The 25116-nt window shown below is 40.5% G+C and overlaps 1 protein-coding gene across 8 annotated transcripts in view; it reads left to right on the top strand.

The window, feature by feature from the left end:
* The window catches only part of cadpsb (Ca2+-dependent activator protein for secretion b), a 66040-nt gene that overhangs the window by 34508 nt on the left and 6416 nt on the right, over positions 1 to 25116 (top strand). The window contains exons 7-25 of one of the 8 annotated variants that reach the window (XM_085406988.1): positions 2857 to 2968; positions 3825 to 3964; positions 4385 to 4451; positions 4786 to 4894; positions 4997 to 5209; positions 10605 to 10741; positions 10842 to 11029; positions 11452 to 11610; positions 11801 to 11902; positions 12002 to 12065; positions 12163 to 12286; positions 14535 to 14567; positions 16702 to 16808; positions 19556 to 19585; positions 21974 to 22130; positions 22246 to 22387; positions 23147 to 23308; positions 24593 to 24748; positions 24895 to 25042. In XM_085406988.1, the coding sequence (XP_085263114.1) occupies positions 2857 to 2968; positions 3825 to 3964; positions 4385 to 4451; positions 4786 to 4894; positions 4997 to 5209; positions 10605 to 10741; positions 10842 to 11029; positions 11452 to 11610; positions 11801 to 11902; positions 12002 to 12065; positions 12163 to 12286; positions 14535 to 14567; positions 16702 to 16808; positions 19556 to 19585; positions 21974 to 22130; positions 22246 to 22387; positions 23147 to 23308; positions 24593 to 24748; positions 24895 to 25042 (2350 nt within the window). The remainder of the gene's footprint in view (positions 1 to 2856; positions 2969 to 3824; positions 3965 to 4384; positions 4452 to 4785; positions 4895 to 4996; positions 5210 to 10604; positions 10742 to 10841; positions 11030 to 11451; positions 11611 to 11800; positions 11903 to 12001; positions 12066 to 12162; positions 12287 to 14534; positions 14568 to 16701; positions 16809 to 19555; positions 19586 to 21973; positions 22131 to 22245; positions 22388 to 23146; positions 23309 to 24592; positions 24749 to 24894; positions 25043 to 25116) is intronic. The other 7 variants (XM_085406980.1, XM_085406985.1, XM_085406983.1 and 4 more) reach the window with 7 other exon arrangements.

The raw sequence follows: 25116 nt of genomic DNA, 5'->3' as shown, positions 1-25116 counted from the left end.
ACTGGAAACTGACACCATGTTTGTCGTGTCTTGCTGCAGAGTGAGAACTTAGAGCGTGGCATTCATGTTGTATTGCTAAAGCTTCATGAGGCAGCTTTGGCACGTTAGCAGCTATAGATGACAATGAGAGATAACAGAGGCTTATATATGTTGTATCCTATGATTGCAACAAACCGCTTAGTTTCTTGTCATTCTTCTTGCTTGTGCATAGCATAGCTGGTGAGATTCCAGTTTGATATTAATGGCTTGCTGTTAAATGATAGCTTATTTTAATATTTTTGTAAACACTGCCACACTCATGAATGGCAGTTTAAACTAAACATTTCAAAACTAATTCTGCAGAATCAGATATACAGTCTCATACATTACCTTACCTGTCAAAACATGGTGCCTAATTATTATATTAAACGATACATACAGGTGAAGTAAGGCAAATATGTTGAGTCACTGACAGATATCTAATGAAGCAAAAGCTCTGAGCTATTTCAGAAGTGAGCTGTAAGACTTCACTCTCACTCCTCACATCATATACTGTACCAAACACACCCTCACAGTAACACTGCAAAATCCCACATCGCTTCAAGCTGCTTTTGCCGCTCTGGACTGCTTCCTGCTATTTCGGATCCTCCAACACCCGGACATCCATCTGTAGGCTTCTAGGGCATATATGCACAACACTAACCAGTTTTAGTTGGATATAGTTACTTAGAAGTTCAGAAATAGAGCCATACTTACATGTATATTACTTTTCATTTACCCCAACCTGCCTCAACCTGTTTCTTTCTTTCTCAGTTTGGTACCAGGGGTATCTGACCAGTGAGGCCTTTCCCTAAGCACAGTCTCAGACCTAGATCTTACATAGTCTATTGATAAATGGTGCCTTGCTAGTAAATTGAACATATTTGCAAATAGTAATGAGTTTCAAGCCTACATGGGAAACTACATATATATAGATATATACACTAAGATGTAGTGCGCTGCGTTAACCTCAACTATACTTACTGTTTTAAAACACTCTTTGTATTAGGATATTTTCTTAGCCGATTCCCAACTTTCCTAAGTGTGACCTGTCAATAGTCATTTTTGCCTTTCTTTGCTGTAAATGACAACATATGCAAAACAACATCTAATTTCTCTTAATGCAATAACTTATTTTCTCAATAAAACAACTGAAAATATAGTGCTATGCTTTGGGAAAGATGTCCCTGAGGGGACTTCCCCAAGAGATTAAAAAAGTCCTATTCTATTCTATTCTATTCTATTCTATTCTATTCTATTCTATTCTATTCTGCTCTATTTTATTCTATTAAATGAAGATGAGTTGCTGTACAGCCACCTTTATCTCACATATTTTAGCTTAGCAAACAATAGCAGGAGCAATGAATTTATGCAACAAAACAGATGTCAGACTTTTTTTTTAAATTTTCTTAATTTTCCAGTATGTGTATAAGTATCAGCAGATACCTTGAAACTGCTTTGATCCTTGTACAGCTCACACTGAGGCTGCTGGCTCATGGCTGCCTATAAGCTCTGGATCGCTGAAGTCCCTTTGCCTTTGTTGCTTCTTTGTCCATGTTCAGCTGGGTGAGGGTGATTTAAGGGTCTAATTAGGTTTGTTGTTACAAATGTTTGTCTGGTGATTCCTTTGCAGTTTACTTTGGTGAACTTTGTGTCTTCACTTACAGTGAGTAGCTACTACACTAATGGCATGTTAGTGTGTGGCTGTGATGGCTGTAAGTGTGCGTGAAAGTATTTGCCTGGCTGCTGTGCACATTTTGCAAATGTTGCACACCCATGAAACGTGGAGAATGCTGGAAATCACATGCTGTCAGTGTCTAGGGCTAATATGTAGTCAGTTTACTTACTGTCCTGGTAGAAATGGTAATAACTAAATGACACCTTTGATACCAGTAGATACTGAAGTAAATTTAATTGTTTTTTCTTTCTTTCTTTCTTTCTTTGTGTTTCAAGTATGCAACTTTCATTGTGACCAGACTACTCCAGTCTGGCTGGAACAAGTCATGATGGACTATAGATTGATTCACAACTTGTCTAGAGTGTTTACTGCCTCTCACTGGCTCCAATCCCTCCCGTGGATGAATTATTTATAATACAAATATGAACGAGGACACGTTTTGTTTTGTTCTTTTAAAGACAGCTAGAAGTTCCTGTTTTGCTCTCCACGTGGACCACTCGGCTGCAACTGATAAATTGATACTTCTCACAATATAAACAGACTACAAATCGACTCGAGAAATCTTCAGTACCAAAAATATTGCAGTTGCAGTTTGTCTCTATATAGATTTTAAGCGTTTTAAAGATCCTTGTCTTACTTTTGAGTCACAAAAATCAAGTAGAAAAGATACATTGATTTTGACTATTCTCTGGTCTCTGACTGTTTGTTTATTTATTGCTGACAGAGAACAACAGTCAGAACAAATAAATTGTGTCTGCTATCTTGTTTGTTTTATCCTGACTTTGATTTACTGTAAGTTCATGCGACTTTGCCGTAATCGTTGTTTTTTTTAATTCCTTCAATCAGACCACCTCTATCTTTCTCCTGTGATACAAAAGATTGGAGTGTTTGTGTGCATAAACATTGCATTGTATGCTTCAGTCCCAGGAGGCTCAGCTGAATTTATTTGATTAAACCAAAAAGCATCTGAAAACGGTTTAATTTGAATTTGAAATTGTTTACTGACATTTTCGGTGTAATTTACATATAAAATACTGCAACTAAGGTGAAATCTGTCTCCCAGACTGACTAGCAATTAAAAATGACAATTGATGGGAACATGGACTCACCGTGGTGTCATGGAAACTAACCTCTGGAGTGCTTTTTGTTGTCTGTTTCAGCTGGGGGACCCAAGGTGACTTCACCACTACACACCCTTTGCCTGCTGTCAAGGTGAAGCTGTTTACAGAGAGTACAGGGGTGCTGGCACTGGAAGACAAAGAACTGGGCCGGGTAACATTTCTGCTTATTGTTTTATTAGCGCACTAACACTCTGATGTTGACATAGCGATGAAAATAGTGCAAACTTGTGTTTTGATTATAGAAATACATGCACAGTCACTCAAAGCAGTTTTATTTATGTAGCTGTGCATCATTCTGATTGTAATACGCTCAAAAGAGTCTCCAGGGTCCCGTCACATGACTGCGATTTATAAATAGGGTTTTGTTATTTTGCTCTAGTTCCAGTATTTTTTTTTATTTTTATTTTTTTCCATGAGCTCCTTTGAAAGTACAAACGGCTCTCACATTTTGAAATTTTCACATTGTGCTGTATCTGAATTTGACTGCTGCACATCTGTTGAGAGTAGACTGATAAAAAATTCTTGCCTCATTCCTAACAAGAGACTTCCAGCCTTTGAGCATTACTCAAATATGACTCAAACGTGAACAAAGCAGAAACATGAATCGCTTCTTTACCCTGCTTTTTCCTGTCGTGTAAATGTGACAGGTAGTTAAGGAAGGTGGTGTTGCTGGTTTGCGTCGGGGCAGCGGCGCCTCAGACGTCCCTGTAGTGGCAGTGACCTTGGTTCTTTGATCTCCCACTGCAGCAGAGTTGGCAGGCTTCCTCAAAGCTCTTTAACTCAGCAAAGAGAGATTAGACCCCCCTCTTCGGGGAGGGAGAGCAAAGCACAGTTCTTCTTCCTCGCTACCTTTTTTTAAATTTCTTTTGAAAAGCAAACACACCACAAAATCACTAATGCATGCAAGCAGACTGATTGACACTGCTCAGTGTTGTACAGATCAAAGATTTACCACCTGGTCATGTATAATTTCTTTTATTTAATGATCTACTTTTCTGCGAGTGCAGGTTGTCCTCCACCCAACTCCTAACAGCCCCAAACAGTCAGAACTCCACAAAATGACTGTGACCAAGGCCTGCCCTGACCAAGATCTCAAGATCAAACTGGCCATACGTATGGACAAACCACAGAACATGAAACACTGCGGGTAAGCGACCCACTGTCAAGCAGCACGTGCAGTGGTGTTCTTATTTTTATATTCCACATCTTTCCTATAGAACTCCAACTCTGAGCTCCTTGGCCTCATTTCTACTCACCTACCATGGAAAAGTACTGTGAAGTGCATTACTCCCCCTGGTGGATGCCAATGTGTAGTTTCATTTAATCATTTTAGAAGATGCTAACACATGCAAAGCGTTTGGCATTAATCACATTTTATTCATGTAACAGTTAAAGTGCACTTCTTAAGAATTTCAACTTCTAATTTCTATTTTTTCGTTATTATGTAGCAAATCCACATAACTTAAGATCAAATATAAAAAACTCCGCTTCAGATGGAGTTAGCATTTGTGTTCTTTATGACAGCTTTACTGTGTTTTGTCATCATGTGTGAACAATGTTTTGACAGGTATCTGTGGGCTTTTGGGAAGAATGTTTGGAAGCGCTGGAAGAAGCGTTTCTTTGTCCTCGTGCAGGTAAAAAACAAAACATGTTTTTAAGATCATTGCAGTGTTTCGGGTTTTGGCTTAAAGGTTCCTGTAAGCCTACCCAATCAATATAGAGCACATGTCACTCAGGAGTCCGTGTCGTTGTTTTATATAAAACTAGCATGTCCCAGTTTACAACCCCAAAAGCTTTAACATCCTACATCCCACATTTTTTAACCGCTAATAACAATTAAATAGTAGTTTATTTGGTCTTATTCCTCACTAGTTGGGCCTGGTCACAGTTTGAGAATCACTAGCTTAAAGATTGTATAGAAAGATTTTATTTGTGACTCATTTGACTGCAATTTTTTTCTTTTTACAGGTGAGTCAGTATACGTTTGCGATGTGCAGCTACCGAGAGAAAAAGTCAGAACCACAAGAGCTTTTGCAGCTGGACGGATATACTGTGGACTACAGTGATCCCCAGCCAGGTGAGGATACACACCAGGACATACCTATACTCACACACACATAAACAAAAGACACACACAATGTAAATATCTACCAGCTGATCCCCAGCTTTGCGTTATTAGGCTTAGATGGTGGCAGGGCTTTCTTCAATGCTGTGAAGGAAGGCGACACTGTGATCTTTGCCAGCGACGACGAGCAGGACCGCATCCTGTGGGTCCAGGCCATGTATCGCGCCACTGGCCAGTCCCACAAGCCTGTCCCACCCACTCAGGTCCAGAAACTAAATTCCAAAGGGGGTGCCTCAGCCCAAATGGATGCTCCCATTTCTCAGTTCTGTAAGTAGCCCAAAACACAACATAATCACCCAAGCAATAGCAGTTTTCATCCACAAAGCAGCGAAAGCTCTAACCCATAACTGTCTCACGCCATGCGCTCCACACTGCAGTCACAATACGTGCTGATAGAACTAACACACAAGCACGCACGCACATGCATTTATCTCTCACAGATCCCTCCAGCATCTGATGGACTTCCACTCATTGTCACCACTCCCACAGTGTGTAAAGGTGCGATTCCATGCTATTTCATCAGTCTGTTCTCAAGGAACAACCAACCTAAAAAAGACCTTATCATACAGAAGTAGGCCATGGCGTGCAAAGATTTTATGAAGATTAAATAGGTCACCATACATAAGATTTGAACATTCAAGCCTACTGGGGTTGAATTCAGACTGACAGTGCCAGGGTGTGCTGCTCTTGTCCGAACCATAGCCCTGTTTTAATACAGTTGCCAACTCTAGATGGCTGCTGCGAGGGCAGCTGTTATTCTGAGACAGTTTCTCAGATGGTCCTCATGTTGAAAATTTTAACCAATTTGTCACTGTACTTGCACTTCTAAGCAGTCCACAGGTCAGGTAGCAAAGTGAAGGTAAGACTGTCTACAGTAGTGTGGCATCTCTATCACCTTCTATTCTGACCGTCTCTTATGTCCCCTCCCTCCTCATTAAAGAAGGGAAAAATATATATTTTTGTAACTATAAAATCTAGAAGCAACATCTGTATTTATTCAAGTGGTTACTAATATGCAGTGAGTCATAATCACTAAGTTCTTATTATTCTTGTGCAAAGGTTTAAACTACCTTAAATTTGCCCATGAGAACACTAACACAAAGCTTATTTACTTACTAAATGTAAACTCACATGCTGCTTAACAATTCACAATAATAGATCCTGCTATTCAGAACCAAACACGACTTTTTTGTGTGCATCTTTTGACTCTTTGGGCTGAGAATAATTTCTTTTTCAATTGTAATGAGATTTTTTTTTTCTTAGAATAATTATGTAAATTTAATTGGCTTTAAATACAAATACAAAAAAAACAACCTCAGGGTTGCAATAATACTATTCAAAAGTGAAAAGCCCCAAGTTTACTCCACTCTTTTATAAAAGTATCAGAAGACATGAATTGGGTCACTCAATGCAAATCCTGTCACATGAGATTCTATGTTGTTTCTCCATCGGTTTTTTTGTCCAGTATGTGATCGTTCTTGTGGTTAGTTGACTCCTCTGATGCCAGCTGTTGCCATTCAAAGCCTCTCACAGTGGCACAGACCTCCTTCCCCTCCCTGAAACATTGTGGCACACCACGCGTACATGTTTCACCCCCTGGTGGTCTTGAATGGCACTGGGACCATAACATACACAGCCCTCCTGACTCTGCTGCAGTGAAAGGATGGAAAAGAAGAGTGCTATGAAGGTTCTGCAGCTTTAGTGCACATCAATAAAATGTTAAATAACACAGGTTTAGTCTGTGCAACAGCTTTCTGACATAATACTGCAAATAAATATGATAGAGTGTGAGGACATCCGATCAAAGGCCTTTATTTAAAAAAGAAAACCCCATATCTTGTCGTCTGTCCTTGACTGTAATATTAAAAGGGTTGTTTTCTTGACCTGACTCAGCTCCTCCAGAACACAGAAGACAATTTCTCTCGTGAGGCGTTTCTATCGACTCGGTGCGTTTTTTTGTTTTTTTTTATTTGTTCAAAAACAGATGGACTTGTGGAAATTGTAGAAAAAGAATTACATCATTGCAGAAAAGCTTCCATTTCTGGCTATAGCGGAAATATCAAGCGCAACAAAAGGCAATTAGAATCAGACAGTAAAGTGCAGTAGTGACAACAATTACTTGCAAAACGAGTAGAGTGCACCTTTAAAGTGTGCTTAAATTTGTTGCTATAATTGTAAGAGGTTGGTGATAAAAACCTGACCTTCATTTCATCCAGCACCTTCATAGTCTCTTTTTCTTCTAAAAACGATTCGGGCCACCTTTTACAGTTTCCTTTATAATGTAGGTGTTTGTGTTTGCCAGTGTCCCTTTTAAGAGTAAGCCTTGTGTTTGCTCTGTAATCAAACAAAGGGACAGTACTTACTGTGTAGCTCTTAACTCTTTAAGTAGCTGTCCATAACCAAGAGTAAACTGCAGTAGAGTGATGAGGATCGTAAGCTCTGTCTCCTTCCTCTGTCTCTGTCTGTCTGTCTCTCTCTCTTTCTCTCTCTTGCTTTCTGTCTCCCTCTTCCTTTCTCTAATATGCCTCAGCATCTGTTGTTCACATATCCTCACATGTACTCACACACCACCACCCACAAACTATCATGTTGGTATAGGTTGTTGTTTTTGAGTTGTGTTTTCTTCTTCATGCTTTGCCTGGACCCTTCTTAAGTAATGCAGCTGCTAGGTCAGGGTCTCTCGTGATTGCTCTCCTCCAGCCTTGTTGCTAGTCTTTATGTTATTCTGGTTTGTCCCTTCTTACCCTGCTGTCTTCTAGCTGGACTCAAGGGTAAGTGCTTCCCTGTAGCCGGCACAGCTCAGATAATCCCCGCCGATTATCTGACAAATGCAACGTCCTTTTCTCTCTTCTTTCCTTCTTCTCCTTTTTTTTTCACGTCTCGCTTCATGTCTTAGATATTAGTTGATGACTTTTTGTTTTTAACAACCTCAGCTCTGAGGATGAAAGTATAAGCATCCATTCGTGCCAATATAGGATGCATGTATTTTATTCTTAGGAATTATTATTTGGCTCAATAATAGTTAAAGTTGATATCATAGTTGTTTCTGCATAATTGCCTTCTCTCTTTATTCTTATTGGTGGAAGGACCCCTCAGAGTAAAGCGATATCAGGCTAAAATGCGACGTGCTATTCATGAAGAAATGATTTCATAGTTTTGTATTACCAAGAATATTTAGTGTAAATGTCTTATCAAAATCAAGAGCTGCAAACAACCCGATTCACAGACGAAACTGTAAAAGACTAATGTTTACATGTGTTTCTTTAAAGATAGAGATATGGATAAATTACGATGACAGCCTGTGTATGCAGTTGTTTCCCCAAAGTGTTTATGTTAATTATGCTTTACTTCAGAGGGCTCAATTGCTTTTAATTCTTTTTCTTTGAACTTTTCTTGACGAGAGTTGGCAAATATGTACGCGGAGTATTCTGAATGCCAAAGACAAGGAGTAGCTAATGCCGCCCCGTCTTATGATAAAATACTCCGGACTCCCACTCCTTCCTCCTACAGTAGATGGGCCTGTAGATAGAGGCTAGACCGGTAACTACACCTCCAGAAAGGAGCAATCTCATTTGATTTCTTTTGACTGCCCTTGTTTGCCTGAATAGGAGAACACCTGTGTCATGTGTCCATACTTTTGTACAAATACAGGAGTTTTCATTCATTTCCCCCATCTCCCAGAGAATGATACAGTTTTGCCTCTGTCGGCTTCATGCTATTTACCCATGTACTTGCACCAAAATTGTATTGCTACCCTATTAGAGTTCTCCGGTAGTGGTATGCCTGTTAGTGTGCTCTGTAGAGATCATGAATACACTGCAACATATTCAAGTATTGTCAACTTGCAAATGCGTAGAGAAGGGAAAAAAAGAGGAATGCATAAAAAAAATTATCAAAATTGCAAATTTGAAAATGGGTCTGCAGATGTGCATGACATAATTAAAAGCTTTACGAAAAGTCACACTGTTCTCCAGCATGTAATCATTTATAAATGTATGCAAAAGTACTCTCATATTTACTTTGGCAATTTGGTTATTTTATCTTGAGAGTTATAGTAATGTTACTATAGCATTGAGTGTTTTCTGGACTTAAACTCCATTTTTATTCCAACTAAAGGAAATGTAGCCCACTCTCTGTGTCTCATAGTCCAACACCTGACACCTTGTGCTCACTCTTTGGATGTTTTCTCAACGCCTCACTTCCTTTTTTGTCTGCCACAGTGTTTTCTTTGTCACCACTTTCCACCATGTTATTGTCAAATTGAAAGATTTTCTGACCAACCAGATCCTTTTTCATCCTGTCATCATCTCTTAACCAACGCTCCACTCATCTGTAACGCCGTTCACTGTCTTCTTTCATAGCGTTACCTTTATACATGATAACTTACTGCACCTGTCTTGTCCCTCCTCTCCTCTTCGCTCTGTTTCCCTGTTTTATTGTCCACATTTTACTTGTTGTCTTACAGGTTTTCTTTCTCAGATTGGATTAAAAATTTGCTAAAATGTACCTTCCTTCAGGTTCCTTTTTTGGCAAACTTCAGCTAAGTTTTAGCACCCACATTAAACCCTTCCCCTCTTCCCCCTTCACTGACCTGGAGGTTGATAGATGTCACTTGTGCTTTATTCAATATTTTCCTGCTCTACCACGATCAGGTCTCCGCTTCCCTCACCCACCCCCCAAAATCATCATCACTCATGTCAGTGTCTCTCGGACATGACACCTGTCACTCACACAGAGGACATGGCTGTGCCTCTTATCTATTTTGAAACATCTTCGTCCCCATCATTTTTTCCATTTTTCTCTTTGACAGCTTTAATATCTGCAGAACAAGAAATGACTGTTTTGGTTTAGAGGGTAGAAAAAAAAGATTATCCCACTAATGGTTTCAACACCCATTTTTACATTACTTCCATTCCATGTTTTTCATTTTGTCATTGTTTAATGTTACTAATGTCTTTCTTCACTTAGGGAGCAGGTTTAACATTTTGAAAAGTCCTCTTGTTACAGAGAAGGTTAGTGGCAAAAGCACTGTAGCAAGATAAACATTAAAAACCCAATAGAGCTCAAGTAGAGGTTCAGCATCCATATTCAGAGAGAAATCTGCAAATCTTAAGAATTTGTTTCTCAAAATAACTTTTTTTTTCTTTTGTTAGAACTGTTTTTTACAGCATGTTCAAATGATTTCTCCTTTGCCATATTTGTGCCTTTTTTATTAGCACACCTGTCAATATTTATCAGGACCTGAGTGACAACAGTCGCGAATGGCAGAATCTATTGAATACATAAAGAAGAATGGATCTAATATTTTTTTTTACATATTATTTACAGCATTTCATCCAAACACCTTTTGGCTCTTTTAGGATTTTTTCCCCTGCAAAACTTTAGATGCATGAATGCACATACAGTAGAAACACTCGTCCCTTTGAGTTTAGCTTCAGTTTGATAGAATCTCATCCACCAATACAAGAAAACTCTTTACGCTATCTGACACAATGCAAGTTGACAATGTAAGCTGTAAGTGTTTATAATTTGCCCTTAGAAGTAGCCCAAAAAAAAAGCCTCCCTGGTGTTTCTCGTGTTGTAATGAAGACTGTTGCCCTGTGCCTCACTGATGTCGTCTCCTCTGAACCGTGTGCTTTTCCCTGTGCCTTTGGCCGGATAGACGCTGACAGAGCTCAGAAACATGGCATGGATGAATTTATCTCCGCTAACCCCTGTAGCTTTGACCACGCCTCGCTTTTTGAGATGATGCAGCGACTCACGTTGGACCACAGGCTCAACGACACCTTCTGCTGCCTGGTGAGTTTGTTTCCGCTCGTTGTCGCATGAATGACAGTGAGTGCTCTTTAGTCAGTTGTTATCAAGTAGTACACTGTGTGTCTGTGTTTGTGTGGTGTAGGGATGGTTCAGTCCGGGCCAGGTGTTTGTCTTGGATGAATACTGCGCAAGGAACGGAGTTCGGGGTTGTCATAGACACCTGTGTTACCTGCGTGATCTCCTGGAAAGGGCAGAAAATGGGGCCATTATCGACCCCACACTTCTTCACTACAGCTTCGCTTTTTGTGCCTCTCATGTCCATGGGAACAGGTGTGCGCTAAGTCCTTCTTTATGAAACATTATGACATTTATAAACATATTTACATTTTATGACTTTCAACCTTCATTTGTTACAAATTACACTTTGTCAGGCAAAGCTATTCCTCCTATGGATGCAGCAGTTGAGAAATTTAAAGATGCATTAACACAGGATAAGATCAGAACGGAAAGGTTTTGTTTCCATCAAATTATTTTTGTCATGTTTATGTTTTCTTAATTTTTTATGTTGTTGTACATTTTTTTGGCCTTTCTTTCTGTAATTTCATGTTATGTTGTTAATCAATTGCATATCTCTACATATTTCCTTGTTTTCTACCACTTTCTTTGTTTTTTTTTCTTTTCTCTCTGTCCTTTGTTGCCATAGTCTCTTACTGTCCATATTATTCATCCTCCCATGCATCTGTTAAAGTCAGAGAGGGCATCAGTTACTGGGGCCCACTGGGCTATGAGGTCCTAAAATCCCCAAAGAGCTCCCAAAGCCCAGATCCCCGTGCTGCCTCTAAACGAGCATGCATATTCAAGTTTAGAAAGAAAAAGGAGTCCAAAAATCCACTGATTCAAGGTGAAAACAGGTGAGACATGGTCATTTTTTCAATGTGTAACACTGGAGGGAACTCAAGAAAAAGAAAAAAAAAATCACTCAATCAGTTCCCTGGGGTGTGAAAGCTGTTAACCAGAGATTTGGGGGCTTAGATAAAGGGTTATATACGTTGGACTTTGGGGTTGCAGCTGGGTTAACGTTTGTGGGTGCGATCTTCATAGGCCAGACGGGCTGACTACAGTGACAGTGGATGAGAAGGAGCGCTTTGAAGACATCAAGGAGCGGTTGCGTGTGATATTGGAAAACCGGATTGTAAATTTCAGGTGATTGCCGCCTCACTAAAACCAGATTACACCAAGTCACAAAACATCCCGGTTATTGGTATTTTTCTCTGTTATTAAATCTTCGGTCTTCCCTTGTAGATATTGTTTCCCCTTCGGTCGTCCAGAGGGTGCACTGAAGGCCACTTTATCTTTGCTGGAGAGGGTTAGTAAATGCTTAAATAAAAACATTTTATGAACAATGAAAAAGGTGCCCTCTGAAATATTGAGGTTCTGTGAGTCATCTTCGATGTGGCCTGCAGGTCCTGATGAAGGACATTGTGACCCCGGTTCCACCAGAAGAAGTTAAAGGGGTAATTCGCAAATGTTTGGAGCAGGCTGCTCAGCTCAACTACCAGCGGATTAAAGACTATGCTAAAATTGAAGGTAACCAGAACAACACAATTCACTGTCACATAATGACTGCTGGTATCAGGGTACAAATGCTATGCATCTGCTAAACATTCCTACTGATCATGAAGATGTCATGTTTTACAGACTCAGATTGAAGTGCCCAGTCAGTGGTTTGGTAGAAAACGGCAGAGTGAACAATCAGTATATCTCCATATGTTCTTTTTCTTCTGTAAGACTGCCTGTCATGTTATCAATTAATTTACACATGGTAAATTCACTTGGTATATGGTATATTTGTGTCCATATCCCAAATGATTTGTGGCAAATGATTTGTCACAGTCACTTTCTGTCTCTCAGTCCAATAACTCTCTCCTTTGTTTCAGGCCTGCTTTAGCTCTGTGCTGTTCTGTAGGTCAAGTTGGCTTTTGTGTAGAGGTGTGTGAGTAAAAATGCATTCAAATCCAAAGCCCTGAAATCTGTTGATGTGCCGATCTCTCTTTGTGCCTTGACTATTCGAGCTGTGTAGTATCCTGGCTTCTGACATTTGATGATTGGATTGTAAGTTCAGCTTAAATGACTCCCAGCTCCCAGTCGACACACACTCCCTCTCTTCCACTATCTTACTGTTAGCTCCAACCTCTCTGATACCTCCAGCTGACTCTGCCCGCCCCTCTTTACACTCCCTGCCTTGAAATACCAGCAGCTCTCCTGTCAACTGTGTCTTATGCTCTTGCTGAAGACCACTATCTTCTGCTCCCTCCCCTGTCTGCTCTGCTTTTTTTCCCCCCTCTCCACACAGATGTCACTTTTTCTAACCTCTCCACTATGTGATGAGTGGCTTCTAACCAAAGGAATGCTGGGATTGAATGCATACAAACCAGCATCAGCCTTGCATGTGCTTTGAGACATAACACGGCCTTTCTTTACTGGCATGGATTACATATGAAAAAATACATAAAGACATTTTAGGATGTCTTATTTCTTCCTCTTGCTGTGTCTATTTTTCAACATACCAGTTGCACTGACATGCACATTTACATAGAGATCTCTGATGTTGTTTATGCCTTGAAAGAAATCCCTCAGGGTGCTAAAGATACTAAGGATTGAAACCTTACTATCTTTTCATGCTGTGTGAATTTATTTCCACCTGTCCTTGTGAGGCATCTGATTCAAATTTTACCAACGATTTGACCTTATTATTGGGCCTCCTGCCCAACAGATTGTCTCCTTCACCTGGACAGCCCTCTTCCCATCACCCTCTGACCTCTAGACTTCCCCCTTCTGACCCCATCCTTTTGCATGCCCCGATCCTTTTTTATAGGGAAAAAGAGGGAAATGTTTGAGCACCCTGTCTTCTGCTTGGCATCTCAAGTGATGGATTTAACCATCCGTGAGTACCTTCATCATCTCTTCCCATTCCCCCCCTCATTCTTTTAAGCGCACCTTCACCTCATCCCCTCCCTTCTGCCTCTTCTCTTTCTCCAGAAAGGTTGCTCCTGCCATGCTTGTTTTTATCTGTGCCTTTGTCTGTGAGAGTGAGTGGGGAGTGCACCAGTCGAGAGATCTGAGCAGTACCACACAGAATCAGTAGGGGTCCATTTTTTTGCACCATCTGTTTGTGATGGACATGAATGAGCGGTCTGGTCTGTAAGCTTCTTTCTTTTGGTTTGAAGCCCATTCCTTTGACTTGAATGCATTTTTATATTGCTTACATTGGTATCTGTTTTCAGTCATTTGGTCTGATCATGTGTCAGTGGTGTGCTGTGCCGAACAGGTAGGCTTGTTTGTCACCGTGTCTCCAGTGACAGTGAAAGAGCATCTGTTGACAGAGCTATTGAATGGGAACAACAGGATAGAGTGTATGGATGTAACAGCTCCAGTTTGTGTTTTAACTTGACTCAGGTCAACTCAAGTCACTCAGCGTGTCCTGTCTACAGTCCTTTAAGCTGTTTGTGTCCCCTACCTGTTTGCAATAGTCGAAGCTTTGTCTGTTTGTTAACAAAAAAACATCTTATCACCTTTTTTTTTTTAATTTTCCACAGGCTACTGGTTCAGTGTTTCTATTTTTTATTGTGTGTTTGTGACGTTTGTCTGTTGCCCAGAAGCGTCAGTCCCTGGAGCTGAAAGTGTCCCAGCAGATTCATTTAAAGGGTCACGTGGCGATGAACAACAAGCCTGAGTTCCCCCAAGCCCCCATCCCCTTTCGTGAAAATAACCATAGAGCCGTGCTAATTCTAAACATCTCCTTTTTATCTTTTCTCTCCCCTTTTTCTCGCTGAAGTTGAGAAAGGTCAAAAGGATCAAAAGGATCCAGGTGAACCCATGTTTAGCTTATGGTTTAGCTATAGTGCACACTTACATTTACATATACAAATACACCCACACCTTACACACATGTTTACTGCAAATCAGTGTAAGACATATGCATGCATTTACCATTAGCACATCTTCTATACACACTTTAAATATTGTACAAGTTCTCAAATGTCTTGGCATGTCTTAAAAAAGCAGTAAATCTGTAGAGATTGTACTACTTTATATTTTTCCAGATTCAAATCTGGAGCAGTGAATTATACGGCTGAAAATGTTATTCTCACTCAATTCAAATGTAGTGTACTCACACTTGAATAAAGGTGAACAAGTGTGTTTTTCGGTAGACATGTTAAGACACCATCAAAACCATAAAGTAATGCAATCTCTTACATATGGTCCTATATTTTTATCTACATTATAATGTAATTTAAAAAGACATAAGCAACACTTTAATGCAACCTCCCCCCCTCCCCCCCCATCACACAAATTAGCATACATTTTCACCACAGGCCACACATGAAAATGAGCTCATTATATAAAGATATGCATTATGGGGATTTTTGTCTGGGAGTAGAGTAAAGCAAAGATGTAGCACAGATGCTAAAGACAACCACAAAACCTCAAGTATAAGAAATTTGAGACATCTGAAACCATCCCAAATATCCCCCTTGCCTCCCAGTCAGGAGGCCCTGGGTTTAAACCTGGACAGGGCCATTCTTTGTGGAGTTTGTATGGCTTTCTCTTGGAGCGCATGTGCAATGGAATAAAAAAGCAACAACAAAACAAACAAAACTTTGCTCCTCTTTAAACCATATTATATCTAATTCAAACCCTCGTGATCAGGCATTATTAGAAGTCTTAAATATTACTTTACAGCTCAGTTCCCTCTATGTGGCATTTGAAAGTGTAATCTCTACTGCTAGCTTAGGGTTCCTTCATTTAATTTTTCACCAGGCTCCGAAAAAAATATTCATTTGGCTTGAGCAGCAATACCCGCAGAACCCTAAAATAATAATGAAAACAGCAAAAGGCTTCCAGTTAGAACTGCCGACTGCAGACTTCTACTGTTTTATGTAGAGTTATGTATTTATGTGCTTTTGATTTCAGATCTGTGTAGCCATTCAGTTCCATGTTCAAAATATGTCATGCCATATAATCACAGTGTTCAAGGAACAACTCCATTTCATGACACATATCTGTTTTTATCAGATCGTTCTGCCGACAAAGGTACGAGCAAGTGATTTGGAGCTTTTGCTAATCATAGACCAAAGTCACCAGCTGATAAGTGAGGAACAGCTTTCATGAGCACATAAGCACAGTTTAAGAGAAATCCAAAATCAGCACGCTTGTAAAAAAATATTCATTACCTTCAGGAATTTCATCAGATAATTGGCAACTATTTTATTAATTTGATCCAAGCACCTGCCTTTTTATAAAATTAGTTCTAACAAAGAAAACTATGAGCCAGCCAATGTGTGTATTATTATATTGAGATCAGATTACTTATAAAATAATATATATTTAAGAAGATTCTTATACACTTGTTGGTCTTAAGAAAAAAAGAATTACAGAAATATGTATAAATGTCCCTTTCATGTAGTTCTAGCCACGAGTGTTTGTAGAGAACCCGATCCTTATTAGACATCCAGTACTATTAGCTTTGAATTAATAATCTCATCCAATCAGATAACTTCAAAGAGAAGGAATGAATAATTTTTACTGTGCGTGTTCACAGAGTATTTTTGGCCATGAGACAGCTCCTTATACAGATGGCTTATTCAGTACCGCTACACAATATGCATGTTTTCAATGCTGCATTGCACCTCCATCTCAGCGCCTCTATTCCTGTGTCTGATACTCCTCCAACATGAGTCTGATTATCCCATAAATGCATCAACTCTGTTGCTTTATGTCATGCAGCCCAAAATGCATACACAGTAAATAAGAACACGCTTTACTTGTTATGGGGGTTATGGTAGGTAAACATCACAGCGTAAGTGCTGTGTTTATACTTTTATTAAACGGTCAAAAATATAAACAGAAAAAAAAAATCTTTTGAATAGTCATAAAAATCCCCCTGGAATCCTCTGTGCTTGACTAACCACTCATCCCTCACCCTCATCCTTTTGTCTCAGAGAACGTAGGCCGCTTAGTCACGCCTGCCAAAAAGCTGGAGGAAACAATTCGCCTGGCGGAGTTAGTCATAGAGGTCCTCCAGCAGAACCAGGAACACCATGCGGAGGTGAGTGAGAACCCTCTCCTCCTCTCCTCCTCAAAGCACTTTCCCTCTATGCTCTCACTCTTATCTCACTTGCCCCACAGCAGGGAGCTAGCCTTATTATCAATCCTCTATAAATAAAGCTGCTTTCATCTATGGGTAACTAAAAAAAAAAAGGAAAAAACTTTCAAAGATTAATTTAATTTCGGAAAGCTCTAATTGGTGTTCAACGGACCATCGCCACATGGAATCAGAGGGCCATGTTTGAGGGTAGACTGTAAATTAGACAGAAATGGTACAATGGCATCTTTTTTGCTGTGATGACAGTGCATTAGTTTTACGTAAGTTGTTAAAACGATAGTATTATGTTGAGGATACTCCAGTATAGATGTTTGGCTAGAAGAAAAAACACAAGGTGAAACAAGTTAATGCTCATTTTCATGGCTTCTACTGCGCTGCTTCCCTTTGGTCACACACAACAAGATCACTTATAATAAACCTCAGGCCTTACACTGAATTTAAAGTAGTAAGTAAAACACATTGTTCCCAAGAAAACTGATCTTTGTGAAATTCAATTAGATGCTTTTATCAATAATACTAAACTGCCATAGTCTGTATTGTAGTGTGTTTTGTGACTCTACCAATGAAAAACAAAAACATTACCTGATTTAAATATGGCTGTTATCTTCTCCAGCGCCGTCTCCTTGTACGCTTTAGGCACCGGCATGTTTAGATTGCTCCCTTGCAGTCCACCATTGTGTCAAAATGGTCAAAAGCCTTTAGCTTGAATTGCATTTTGTGGAAGAGGCCAGAGTTACAGGGACCTAAGTCTGGCAAGCTGGCTTAGCGGGGAGCAACAATCGAAAGCATTAACATTTAAATTCTGAGGGATGAATTCAAAGCTGGTGAATTTTTAAAAAGGAAGCATACTCCTGCTCAGGGCTGGACTGGGACACAAAATCGGCCCTGGCATATTTGGTCCAGGCGTCTCCCTCGCTGTGGTCCCTCCTCGTGCACTTTTTTACGAGGAGGAGTTGACGGTGCAGCAGCCCCGACAGCTAACATGTCGGTTAATTTTGCTGCATTTATTTCTATTTTTCTGTCTCAGCATTTCAGCTCCACTTTTTCGCTACCTCATCAACACTAAGCTACTTGGGCGAATGTAGAGGCGGGCTTGGTAGTTAAGACATTTTATTGGGCAATACAGTGGCAGTAATGAAGCTGAATGAATGGGCTGCTGTCAGTGCTTGTGGGGCCAGTGTGCAGCGGTCTTTTAGTTGCCCCATTGGTCCAAAAGTGAGTCGGCCCACTAGGAAAATGCCCGGTATGCCAGTTTACCAGTCTAGCCCTGCTCTTGGTCCCGCTCCTCACCCGATGAGCCACCTTCAGTCTTGTTGTCTGTTGGCTCTTCCACTGAAAACTGTTTTTTCTTCTCTGGGTTGTACTGAAAAGCCAGCTCAGTAATGAGTCTCGACAGGTTGAGGTAGTTTGACACAAAAGTGCAAGTTTGAGATTTGCGGTGAAAGGCTTTCCAGAGGTGCACAGGTAAAAAGCCTTCAAGGAGAGATCACCACATTTAAATCAGATAATGTTTTTGCTTTTTCTTGGGGGAATCGTGAAAGCCATGTAAATGAAACCTGAGAGGTTTAGATGGGAATTCACATAGCCACATGTGAAGTATTTCAAAAAGGTTCAAAAGCCTAAAAAACTGACATGTATGGGTTTAAATATAAACAGAGCATTCTAAGTTGTAAGTTCAAATAGGATTTTATGTGAATAAATATAGTCTTAAAGAAAAGATGTGTGTTGAATAAATCTAGTGGAGTCACAAGTATAATACATCCCAGTGAAATGGGGTGGAGTGGAGGTATAAGGTAGCATAAACTGTAACAACTCAGTCAGTCTTAATTTCACCAGTTTATTCCAATGGAGTCAACAAAGATATACTGCTGTTTTGACATTTAGCATATTTTTGTCCCAAATAAAATGGTGAAATTGACATTAGTTAACTTTTTACTTAAACACAGTCTTTGCTACTGTTTTACCTTTAGATCTGTATGGCTTTGGTTTAGCACTACAAGCTAATGGACATGTTCTCATCCCAGGGTGTCAAACACTGCTGTCCTGTCTAATTCTGCTATATATGTTTGCAGATATATGCAAAAGTTCTTCTTTGTCAAATGTGCCGTGACACACGAGCTCTAGCAATACAGGACACCTCCACAGATCCTCCTTTAGAGAAACCAATTTGGCATTAAGTGATTGGAGGAGTCTTTGTGGAGCAAATCACTTTGGTTTGTGAGCCATTTGCGCTTTGTGCTTTGTTTTGCTTGTTTTTCACTAACTAATTTTAAGCATTTAGGCATAAAAATCGACTCGGTTAGAAGTAGGAAGAGATCTCACTTTGGATTTTGCCCCTTTACAACTGTGCACACTGACAAATTGCACTTACCCAGTGGGTTTAACTGTGATACAAGTGTCATCACCAGTCAACACCTTGCGCATATCTCAATATATTAGCAGCTTTTGACAGAATGGTAGTATTTGGCACTCTGGGAATGAGAACAAGCTGAACCAATATTCAAGGAAGGCATCTCCTTTTAAAAATCCATCTAGCTTCCTTATTCCATCGTGTTGGCGACTTTAGACATCAAGCTGATGGAAAGCATGATGAACATGTGCAGCTGTGTAGATCTGAAGGTGATCCAAATGTGATCTTAGAATATACAGATAAAGCAGATTTACTGTATCTCTCTGAATATGCTTGACAGGCGGCAGTCACAAGTTCTGGAGATCAATCGGTACAGTATTTTTTTTTCTTTTTTTCCTCTTCAGTCCCCATCACGACCCTCCTGTATGGCATGTGCGCCACTATGGCAAGAAGCACGTTTCTAGACAGAGAATGAACTCAGTGGGTGGGTTTGTAGGCACAGAAGTGAGAGCAAATCTGTTTAAATATAAATTTTTAAAAAAACACTTTAGCTTGCACAACATAATTGTTATCATAAAGCATGTTCATCGGGCCATAAAGAGGTTTCCTTTCTATCCTAGCATGCTGAACCAGTAAATTTCCCAAAGTATGCTCCATGTGAACCTTTGAAGTTTGATCCTCCATAAACATTTGTTTCCCCTCCATCCAGCAGTTAATTTCACAGTCCGCACCTGTTTAAGCATTACTTCTCCAGCTTCTCCTCTTCCATCCCTCTCTGCTGTCTATTCTCAGTTTACAAACCCTAACAAAGAAATGCTTCAAAAATACATTATTGTTCTGAACATCTTCCTGTATTCTCACTGTCATATGATTGGTGACTGCCCAAGCAGGGAAAAGAGGTATGTAGTCAAGTTGAATGAGAAACTCCCGTAATGCTCTGTGCATGTCCAGTAGATGATTCTACATCTCTCCCCTAAGCAAACTACACCCCCTTTAAGACTGGTCCCTTGACATGGTTGCACTGATACAGCACTAGAGTTTGTTTTGGCTGAACAGTGGGTCTGCCGTAGATTTCTCAGAGTCCTGTATGTGTTCCTTAACCACTAACAAAGGTTGGAGGCTACTCTGCCTGGTGACCTTTGAGCCTTTCCCCTTCCCTGTTGGAAGCTATTTACTGTCCTCCCCTTTAGCTGATATAAGAGTATATATCCTTGAATGCGATGGAGAAGAGCCTTGTTTGCTGCCTGTGTTTCTAACATTAGAGCTATCATGATTTTTAAACGTTTGAAGTGGACAGGTAAGTAGGAAGGTAAGTACGGTTCTGACTGCTGCTGTGGTGGTTAAATAAGGTGGTCGATTAACAATAAACAGCAGTAAAGTAGAGCATGCAGCATAACTTGGAAAAATTCAGCTTCATTAATTGAACTTGGCAATATGTTAGTCTGAATGATAAGCAAATAAGCCAAGCCAAGACTGCCAGCAAAGCAACTACTGTACCTCTGCTGTCAAAGGATGAGAAAGTCCTGACTGTGCTAGAAAAACGATCCGCTGAATCTCAGACACCTACTTAACTAATTGGAACAGACACACTCCAACACTAGAGATGCTGTATGCTGCAGTCTTTGGTGTGTCTAGACAGTGATGTGCATGAGACACATTCACATCTAGTGGGCTATGGGTTTGTTGGTGATGTGAATGGTGGACCCCCTCATCTCTCAGCTGGAGAGAAAAGCATGCAGGGAGATCCACGTTTGCATGAGAAGAGCACCCTAGATGTAAAGATACTGTCATGAATAGAAGGCACAAAGATGCAACCCCACTGTGCAAATCTTCTCCCAAGTATAATCTGGATTTGAATTCATGTACCAATTAGGAAGAGCTGTGGATTTGATCTAGTTGTATGCCATGGAAAACATACACAAGCACACAAGCTGACAGCTGTGATAGAATTTCTGTTCATTTGAAAGGAAATACCCGGCAATTACAGAATTCACACACGGCACGGAAAAGTCATTCGGTATCCACAAATATAACCAAATATCTTCTCAAATTAAATAACAGGGGACGTCTAATGGACACCTGTAACAGAGAGAAGCAGCTGGACTGCTCAAAGGTAGTAAATCAGTCTTCTGGCAACTCTGTTTACACTCAATTTTAAAATGCTAACCAGATCACAGATAAACAAATGCAAATAGCTACAGGCAGGTTTTGCAATTACTGAAATCATTTGAGAGGGTGGTCTGTGGTGCATTCGGCTTTATATGTTTTCTACTATAACAGGAAATGTATCATCAATGCTTGGTTGAGAAAGAGAAGCGCTAGGTTATACAGTGATGCTAGCAAACTTGTGCATATGAATACTGTGTGACCTGCCAATTAGTGTAGGTAATACAAAAAGCCCACTTAAAAACCAGGAGTGTGCCCTGCCTCTTACCCTGTGCTGTGAGACCCTGGTAGTCTAGCTGCTTCCCTCTGTTTCAAGTGTTTAAACTAAGTAAACCCAACCAGCTTCTGACTTTAGCTTCATATTCAAGTGTTACATCCAACGTATGAAAAATCAAGTCCCAGCAAGAAAGGGTAAGGATATTTGCCGAAATGCCAAACTATTCTCTCAACACACCAAACATGCATCAACCCAGTGGTATTTCCTTTTAAGAGCGATACTGTCCAGTAGTGTTTATTATTCCCTCCTTTCCCTCTCATCTTTTAACAAGAGGACTTGTTCACCTGTTTGCTTTCCCTCCTGCTGTGTCTCTAGGCATTTGCATGGTGGACAGACCTTATGGTGGAACATGCAGAAAACTTCCTGGCCCTCTACGCCATCGACATGGATGCCGCTCTGGAGATCCAGTCACCTGAGAGCTGGGACAGCTTTCCCCTTTTCCAGCTGCTCAATGACTTCCTCCGGACAGATTGTAAGTTCATGCAGTTGGCCCATCTTTATGTTTCAGCTACCTTCAGGTATTTTCATCTAAAAAAAAAAAAAAAGTATGATATCCTTTTGTAACACGCTTTTTTCCCCCCTCATAGATCATCTGTGCAATGGAAAGTTTCACAAACATCTTCAAGATCTGTATGCTCCTCTGGTGGTTAGATATGTGGATCTGATGGAGTCCTCCATCGCACAATCAATTCACAAGGGCTTTGAGAGAGAGTCCTGGGAGCCTGTAAAGTAAGGAGCTTCCGTCTTTATAGCTAGGCTGTAGGATGGCTGGAGATGCAAAGCTTTTTTATGCAGATGACAGACTGACTGACTGTGTGGAGGCTGAAAAATCTGGTAGCGCAGCTGTAATGTTCATCCAAGCTTCCTGTAGCTTCACTTTTAAAGAACGAGCCAAGTGTGGGCTGAGCAACCTCTTTATCCTGTAGAAGAAATTGGTTTTTCTAGTCTGAAAATAGTGCTTGATTAATGTATGTCTCACCAATTCTCGCCGACACATTGGGGTCAGGGCAAAACATAGTATCCCTGTTGTTCTGTGTGTGAACTAACATTCATGACGTGTGCTTTGACATGTTACCAGAAAAAAATTTGCCTCCAGTGTGTTATGTTGCTACTTTATTTGTTGTGGCTTTAATATGTCTGCTTTCACATTTTCCTTTCATTGCAAAGATTATATTTAAAGTGTATTAAGGTAACCTGTATTTTCTTGGTCTTTATTCGTGTTCATTTTTTGGGTTTTCGGTATTACTTTGCTTGTCTCTATCGCTGCATTTAATACTTTATGTGTGTGTCCAGCTCTCTTTACTCTTGAGTATTTTTGTAAAATGTGAGTCTTTGACAGTTACCGTCCCTTTTATGTGCGTTACTCTTTGTTCCAGTCTTCACATATTTTCAGATTTTACTTTTATGATGAGTGTTACATTGCTTTCTGCAGCTCCCACGCCACTGTTATGGATTCTTTTTTTTTCTTTTTGTCTGTCTTTTCTGCAGGAGTTTAACAAGTAATCTGCCCAATGTGAATCTACCAAATGTGAACCTCCAAATTCCCAAAGTACCAAATCTGCCAGTGCCAGTAGCAGGACTATCAGTTAACCTTCCACAAATGCCTAGCTTTTCTACCCCGTCATGGATGGCTGCTATATATGACTCTGAGTGTGTATTCAACTAGTTCACTTTAGATTTACTGAGAAAGCAGTGATAACTTGGTATGAAGATGCCCATGAGTAAGGACAATTAAAAAAGATTTGCCAAATTTTGAAATTGTAGCAAAAAATGTAAATGAAGTCGAAACTGACATTTAAATTCAACAAAATCTGAATCGGTTTTCTCCTGTGAATACTTGCCACTTATTGCTGTTCATGTTCATGCCAAGGTCACTGAGAGGTGTTAGAGTAGATGGGGACGTGCTTTCTAAAATGAGAGGCTGTAATGCTCTCATTTGTCTCAACATGCATGCTGTTGAGCTGAGGTGTGGAGATACAGGCTGAAAAAAAAAAACGAATCAAGCAAAAAAAAAAAAAAAGTAGTTCTAAGGCTATTGGAGTTCTACCGTGCAGAAAATGTTCCCCATTTGAAACATCAAGATCTCCATTGTACAAAATGTGTATCTCCCCAGAGTTGTTGTCCACAAACATTTGCTCTAGTGATGCTTAGCGAATTGTAGATTGTACATGGCCGTAGGTTCATCTCTGACCTTGACCACCTGCTAGTAGTCTGATTGGGAGGGCAGACAGAGCGGTTCGGAGTGGAGATGATAAAGTGGAGAGGCTTAGAGGCAGGAGTTCAAACCTCTCCGCCTCTGTTTTTATCTCCTTTCCTTCCTCACTCTAAATGTAACACTTTTCCCAATCAGCTCTACTCAGGATGGCTAAAAAGGTCTGCATGGTTTGTTTGATAATCCTTCCAGGGGTCCCACCAGCCTGGGGACATGGATGTTGAGAGAGGGCCTGTGATGAGTGAAGCCAATTTGGAGATTTTTTTAAATGTTTTTTGGACACTGACTATAAATGCCTTTTTTTTCCTTTTTTTTTTTGCACGCCCTCCCTCACTTCCTCCATTCCCTACTCCTTTGTGTGATTAGCTACTGTATCTGCAGTGACTTTACCTGCATGTGGCCACTTCACATACCAGTCAATAATCATACTCTGTAGCATGGTTATTGATCTGTTACAGTAAACCCTTCCCGCTGCTTTTTCGCCCATAAACTGACTGTCCAGAAACTCCTGAACAAACAGGAAAGGAGACACGTAGGTGGACCAGTCAGTATATGGCCAGAGCAAAATTGTGTTAAAAAAAAAAAGTGTAGCGGCACAGCATCCACCTCTGCTCCTGCCACTACAACCCCCACCCCCTCCAAACCTTTAATTCCCCCCCCCCCCAGGTAACAGGTTGACATTTGTCTTCTGACCTGTGTATGTGTGTTTGGGTCAATGGCAGTAATGGCTCCGGGACATCGGAGGACCTCTTCTGGAAGCTGGACGCCCTCCAGACTTTCATCAGGGACCTGCACTGGCCTGAGGAGGAGTTTGCCAAACACCTCGAGAGCCGCATCAAGCTCATGTCGAGCAACATGATCGAGAACTGTGTCAAACGGTGTGTATTTGTGTGACTGTGCGGGAGATGATGACAAACTGCGAGAGACACAAAAGCTCCAAAATGCAAAGAGTTTGTTTTCTGCATAATGAACATCTGCAGCACATTTTCATTTTAGAGTGTATCATTTTTAATTTGCACTGCAGCACCAGGATGGCATTTGAGTCTAAGCTGGCAAAGAGCAGCAAGTCCACAGATTTCCGCATCTCTCCAACATTATGCACCATGTTCAACGTGATGGTGGACGCCAAGGACCAATCAGCAAAATTGTGTGCTATGGAGATGGGCCAAGAGGTAAAAACTTCATCTGGGGCAATGATTGCATGTTGGACAATGAGGCTTTGTGCTTTTAATTTGCTGACGTGAAT

Source organism: Rhamphochromis longiceps, linkage group LG5, assembly GCF_057381845.1.
Source record: "Rhamphochromis longiceps isolate RC_006_pf linkage group LG5, R_longiceps_female_GT1.1, whole genome shotgun sequence".
Taxonomy (NCBI): domain Eukaryota; kingdom Metazoa; phylum Chordata; class Actinopteri; order Cichliformes; family Cichlidae; genus Rhamphochromis; species Rhamphochromis longiceps.
Note: the sequence above shows the minus strand (reverse complement) of the source record. Positions and strands in the feature narration are given on the sequence as shown.